We start from the raw sequence: 6,000 nt of genomic DNA, 5'->3' as shown, positions 1-6,000 counted from the left end.
CCCTACGCAGGTATGGAGTATGCAAGTACACACTTACATGACACGACGCCAACGATAGAGAAAATATGCTTCTAGGTAGTGAGGTAGTTCTTGCCCTACCCCTGTGGGCTGGTGTCATTCTTTCTAAAGGCTTGCAGCTCCGAGGTTCATGGTTCGCCATGTTTCAACCTTGGCAGTCCGGTTATTGCCAGAGAAGATTACATGTGATTAGCGCTGCCCGGGATCGAACCACAATGCAGCAAAGTGATGTCATGCGAGTAAACTGCAGCCGCGCAATGTCCAGGCATAATGTAAAGTGGCAAACTGGCATGATTACGGGGTTACCCGGAAAGTACTGAAGAGTTCTTTGTAACCCATGAGAATTAGAGGTAAGCCCTAGCGATCCCCGTTCCCTCTTTTTCCGTGGAGACTAGAAAATATGAGATATAGGAGTTCTAGGACAAGCTTTTAACAAATAGCCCTACCGCCCTTCACGTAGGCTGCTTTCATTATTCTGCGGCTGCTTGGACCACCTCTTCAGAGACCAGTGGCCTGTCTCCATATCGCACGAGATGCCTGACATGCAAACAGAGATTGGTGCAGTTTCATATCAGGGTTGCTGAAACAATCTAAAAAGGTAAGTGGTGGCACTAGTATCCGGACATCCTGTGTATTTTGCCACATCCAGAAGCATATTCAAAACTATATCTATATATACCCTCCTCCTATATCCTGGCTCCTGCTGTCCCAGTGTCTACCAAATTTCAGTGAGAATGGTAGCGCATTAGTTACTTGTGGCTTCAAACTCCAGGGACCAGTTGGAGTTGCTATGGATAAGAAATTATGCTTTTTTTTTGGGAATTTGAATCAGCTGAATGAAAGCTGCCTTAGAAGGTATTGACAAGTATATCCTACCTTGAGGAGGCTTTTAGCAGTTGTATCCCCTCTGGACTTTTTAATAAAGTCCGAAGTCATGGATGAAATATTGCGTGCGACATCGTCACAAAGAGTAGGCTCGCCAGTAATCCTTGTTGTAGGATCGATTAGATTAGCGATAAGCGTTCCTGTTCCTTGCAAATCTAGAGTCCTAGAGCCTAGATCTATGCCCTGAATCATACTATCTCCAATGTTTGCTAAAAGCTGTCAATAGAGGATGTGACGCAAGGACCCCATCTACTTACCAATCTTTATCTCGCCATCAATGTTTAACAGGATGTTTGTATAGTCAATAGCGCCATGAATGATTTCCAGCTCAGAGTGAATATAATCAAGCCCGAGTAGTACTTCCTTGCAAACAGTCGCGGCATCAGACTCACTAAATTGAACTCCCGGACTGTTAGTAACACAAGCCAATGAAACTGCCAAAAGCTCAAGCCGGTATATTAAGGTTATACTGGCTTCGCTGCATTGAAATCCATAAAGCCCAACCAGATTCTGATGAAGTGCTCTTCGTAACGATCTTCTTTGCTTTGGAGTAATGCTTGACCTAGTCTTGAGTAGTACTAATGGGAGCCGGTCCGCATCCTTTAAAGCTATAAAGCCACGGCCGGCCTGATCCAGCTCCCACACCTTGATGTAACTTATATCCGCATCGTCTAACTGGGTAGACATCCTTCTTAGAGCCTGTGAATCTGGTCGTACTGGTAAGGGAATGGCGAGTGACCGATCTTGGATATCACGACGCCCTGAAGTCGTGTGGACATGGGCATGTGAGTAAGGTATTAGATTATTGGAAACTGTCCGTGCAGAAGCTACTTGAAGTGTTACTAGTAATCCTGTTAAAATGATTGTAACCTTACCAGGGGACTCATTAGAGATTTGAATGTCTACCAAACTCTTAGAATCTTGCTCTTCCAGGGCCGTACCTCCATGTAAGGCCTTCCTTGAGGACGGAAGGCTGGTTGATCGCTTTGCACTCCTATCCATTATTATAAAGTACTTCACTGTGCGCAAATCCAAAATCCGATTTCTTCAATAGTAATTACTAACTATCGTAAAGGAGAGGACCATAGGATGACTATATATGATTGCGCCCCCAAGCACTTTTGTATCTCCTAGACCCAGGAACTGGAGTGCAGTCGGTCCCACTTTCTGGTATTGCTTTAGGCAACCATATAAGTAGCAAGCTGTTGTACTCTCTTTTTGTAGTATGGTAAATTAAAAATCCAATTTTCAAAGCCACGAGAGACCTTATAGACATAATCTCAGGCGAAAGTCCCAAAGCACGACAGCCAATATTACTGATCAAAATTTTCTTATCCAATCGAGCACATGTCTCTTATAAGTAGCGAATTCTGACTTCATATTTAAGCCAAATTAGTGGTCTTGATATGTGCAGGAACATTAATGAGACTGCAGGGAGTTTCCAGCAGTCGATTCATTCTGAGCCGAGCTATACTTCTTTATGAATAGAAGTGCAGATAATCCAGAGAATGGCCCTGATACATTACCATTCAACATCTATCCCATGGCTGAAATGCGAGCTCGAATATTTCTATTCCTTGAGCACTGTTATCGTGCACTAATTCCCGTATGTGCTTGCGAACGACTCTATTTGCAGATACTTAGCGAAACATCAGCATATAACCAAAGAATTGCTTGTAATAATGTAACAATACCTGCGACAAGAAGCTGCCCAATCTGATTATGTATCTCTTCTGTTAATTGGATTTTCCAATCCACCTTGCCACAGTATACGGTTATGAGTCTGTGGTATCCGAATGTATGTGCAACCTTTGACGGTGTTTCTAGCTGGTCATATATAGTGACGCTCAACATCTGCACCCCTCTAGTGATTAATAAGCGTGTATTATCGGAAAGATCATGAGTGTACTGACACATCCATTATCCTGCTCTACCAAAGATTGTAGCCAATCTCTTGCCCCCTCCCAGTCTCCCTCTCGCTGTAATTGCCATACCAATGATATTTTTCGGGTTCTTGTTTGCCCCTTATAGGTTTGCGCAAGTAGCTGCTTGATATATGGTAGTTGAGCGGCAATACCGATTCCGGTGGTAACCATGAAAACATGACTGTAGTCCTCAACTCCTAAAGGACCTATGGAACTGACGTTAGAGGGACCGAATGGGCCATCAATCCATGCTCTTCTTTCTATTGGCGAGTATTTAATGAGCTTTTTAGTAAAGCCCGATCGCGCTCTTATAAGAAGTGAAATAGAGTGAATCCTTCCAGCAGTATCTTCATCCCACCAAGCGATGGAAAAAGGATGCGATTGAAAGATATAGCGGAATCCGAGCCCTGGAATGTTGAGACTGATACTCTCACCTGCACGTACTACCCATGGCCTTGGAAGTAACACTGTTATACGAACTATATCATTTCCGCATAATTCAGAAATACATCTTGTCGTTTTCTGCCGACCAGATATGTTTCGAAAAAGCATGCGAGACACTTGTAAGGTTGCTGTAGTCATAAAAGTAATTGCCAGAAGATAGACCCAGTATTTTGTATATGACGTGTGCACATGCCGCCAGATACTATAAAGAGTAAAGATCGCACATCCTTGATGAGTCCTAAGAAATACTTCATAGACCCGCCGTCTTACTAGTGGTAGAAGCAGCAGCGACAGAAGCATACATCCTGACTGGACCGGGTTAGTCTCCTCTATTGTCTGACACGAATAGACTTACAATAAGGCCATAGATCTGAACAGTGTCTGAATATGAAAATTGAATTTCCTGGCTCTTGATAGCCACGTGAATAGCACCTTGTAGCACCGCCATAATTGCGGATATTCGGTGAATATACTGATAGGTGCCTGATGCTATTCCAAGCAGACGAGCTCCAAATTCATGATCGCCCGCCCAAAAAAGAAGTAACAGAGTGAAAATTGAGAGACGAGCTGCGCGTATACCGGCTTCAGAGATAGTATTTACCCCTATGAGATTGAAAATCGCCGTGCCGGCAAAGTAAATGATGGGGCCCATAAGTCGAGGCTTCAAGATGATCTTGATATTTAATTGGTGAGGTTGGAAGCTTGGATATACCACATGTACCAACCACCACGGACGAACATAAACAAAATAACAGTTTAGAAATATGCGCCAGCCGAGATAGAGGAGCATCACTGCTAAAAGCGCGGCAAGGGCTACAGCATAATACACCCCTATAGGCACCATGGTCACGAGGCTAAATGTATGAGATAAAAAGCCGACTGCTGTAACAGTCCGGTACTAGGGTTATCTTAAATAACATTAAGAATATCTTCTGTAGGTGGACCTTGCTATATTCCTACAGATAAATACGTTTCCAGCATTTCATGTTTTTAGCTCAGTCAGAAATACCAAAGAACAATAGTGGAGACACTGCAGTCTGAAACTGGAGTGGCTCCATGATGTGTACCTTCAATCAAAACGTGTTATAGATAGCTACGTTGCTACAGATAAGTTCAACGGCGGATCTAGAAACGGAGTGGTGGGTAACAAAGTGTATCATAGTACTGTAACTTCATAGAGGAGAATCTGAATCTAGTCCTAACTAAAAGTTCTGCGATATTCATATTTGTTTCCTCTTCGGTTAATAGTAAGCTCCCGCATGGCTTCTCCTGTCCGGATATTGGATATGCCATCGACAACAGTACTAGTAGTACCTAAGCTCAAAGAGACACCCCAGTCATAAAATCTCTCCGAAGGCAGCCAAACATTCTCCAGGTGCAGAATCTCAAGGGTCCTCCCATGAGTAAGAAGAACCTTCTGTAGCTCTGGCACCTGTAGCCAGCAGTTTTCCAGCTCGAGTACTCGGACTGAGGGTAAACGTGTGGCGGCTATGAAATCAAGCAAACCAGGACTGTCGACCAGATAAAGTTCTTCAACACTGTGTAAAGCACACACAGCAAGACTCGATACCCTCGATCCGACCAAGGGCAATCTCGAGTAGAACCCAGTGACTTGAAGAGTATGGATTGTAATACCGTTCTCCCTGGCTGCACAGAGTCCTTGGAGGACTGCTTCAAGATGGTCTGAAAAAGAGTTCTTCCAGTCTACTAGCATACGACCAGTAAACCAACGGAAGGGTTTTTCGATATTATTTGTTAAGCAGATCTCTAATGACCTGAGTCGCAGGAAGCGAGGAAGGCAAGAGGAGAATGACATGAAGTCGTGGTCCGCTTGAATTATCGCTTGTTGTTCTTCTGATAGATCCTTGAAGTAAGAGTATATTCTCTTATATGTAATTTGCCTGCCATGGTAGGCCCAACAGAACTCCCTTTCATCCCTGACATATTCAAGAGGGGTGTATAGACACGTGCTGAAATAGTGGGGACATTGAACCACTGGTCAAATGTAAGCATGAACAAAAGCAAACAAGAGCCAGCTTACTAACATGGATCAATGATCTCTGAAGCCTTGTAGCAAATCGTCTTTACATAGTTACTGATATATGAAAGAGAGACCTGTTGCAATTTCTCCATGCCAATCAGTGAGAACCGAACCGTCAACTTTTCGAACATATGTGGCAGACAAATGAAGCGAAATGCTCTATTAACGCATGACAAAGATTCGAGGGAGCTACACTGCAACACATGTATAGCAATTATTTCCAGAAGCTCCGTAGGAAGATGTTCGAGAGACAATGATGCGCCTTTCATTGTAATGCCCATGTAATGCGACCTGAAAGTACTGCAGTGTATGGCGAATCAACAAAGACGAGTGACCATTGCTAAGACTTAGAAAGAGTGTGAAGATAATTATTGAGCATGTTTATTATTTCGGTTCCCTGATCGTTGTGTTGTCATCGTCAGATCCTTGAAGGTGGGCCAAGTACGGACCGGCGTGCGCAGGCCCAAAATCGGCGTGGCAAGCTGTGGATACCGTCCCGATAGTCTAGTCCAAAATAGGCATGGTCATACCAGGTACAGCTCCCTCCTTATAACTGTGCGACTTAAACGCTATTTCCTAAAACCAAAGTAGATTATTTTCTGCATTTCAGTCAACTCACACACGCAGCTATGCAAGTTTCCACTCCGACCAGTGATCTAAAGGAGACAGTAAATCCCTTGTCAATAT

General features: G+C 43.7%; 3 protein-coding genes across 3 annotated transcripts; all 3 read right to left on the bottom strand.

The window, feature by feature from the left end:
* Positions 1-687: 687 nt before the first annotated feature.
* On the bottom strand, positions 688-1,905 carry BDQ94DRAFT_164031 (uncharacterized protein; the record flags this gene model as incomplete). The annotated part of the gene is made up of 4 exons (XM_026769885.1): positions 688-825; positions 895-1,112; positions 1,161-1,730; positions 1,779-1,905. 4 exons carry the CDS (start codon positions 1,903-1,905, stop codon positions 688-690), a joined length of 1,053 nt encoding a protein of 350 aa, XP_026620018.1.
* A 527-nt stretch (positions 1,906-2,432) lies between these two features.
* On the bottom strand, positions 2,433-4,062 carry BDQ94DRAFT_164030 (NADPH oxidase family protein; the record flags this gene model as incomplete). The annotated part of the gene is made up of 4 exons (XM_026769884.1): positions 2,433-2,542; positions 2,598-2,757; positions 2,817-3,577; positions 3,624-4,062. The coding sequence occupies 4 exons, from the start codon at positions 4,060-4,062 to the stop codon at positions 2,433-2,435; spliced, it is 1,470 nt and encodes a 489-aa protein (XP_026620017.1).
* A 408-nt stretch (positions 4,063-4,470) lies between these two features.
* Positions 4,471-5,705, bottom strand: BDQ94DRAFT_185641 (uncharacterized protein; the record flags this gene model as incomplete). The annotated part of the gene is made up of 2 exons (XM_026774938.1): positions 5,318-5,705; positions 4,471-5,267 (listed from the first exon to the last, which is right to left on the bottom strand). The coding sequence occupies exons 1-2, from the start codon at positions 5,592-5,594 to the stop codon at positions 4,471-4,473; spliced, it is 1,074 nt and encodes a 357-aa protein (XP_026620016.1). The 5' UTR covers positions 5,595-5,705.
* Between the last annotated feature and the right edge of the window lie 295 nt (positions 5,706-6,000).

This window comes from Aspergillus welwitschiae, assembly GCF_003344945.1.
Source record: "Aspergillus welwitschiae strain CBS 139.54b unplaced genomic scaffold BDQ94scaffold_75, whole genome shotgun sequence".
NCBI classification, from domain to species: domain Eukaryota; kingdom Fungi; phylum Ascomycota; class Eurotiomycetes; order Eurotiales; family Aspergillaceae; genus Aspergillus; species Aspergillus welwitschiae.
Note: the sequence above shows the minus strand (reverse complement) of the source record. Positions and strands in the feature narration are given on the sequence as shown.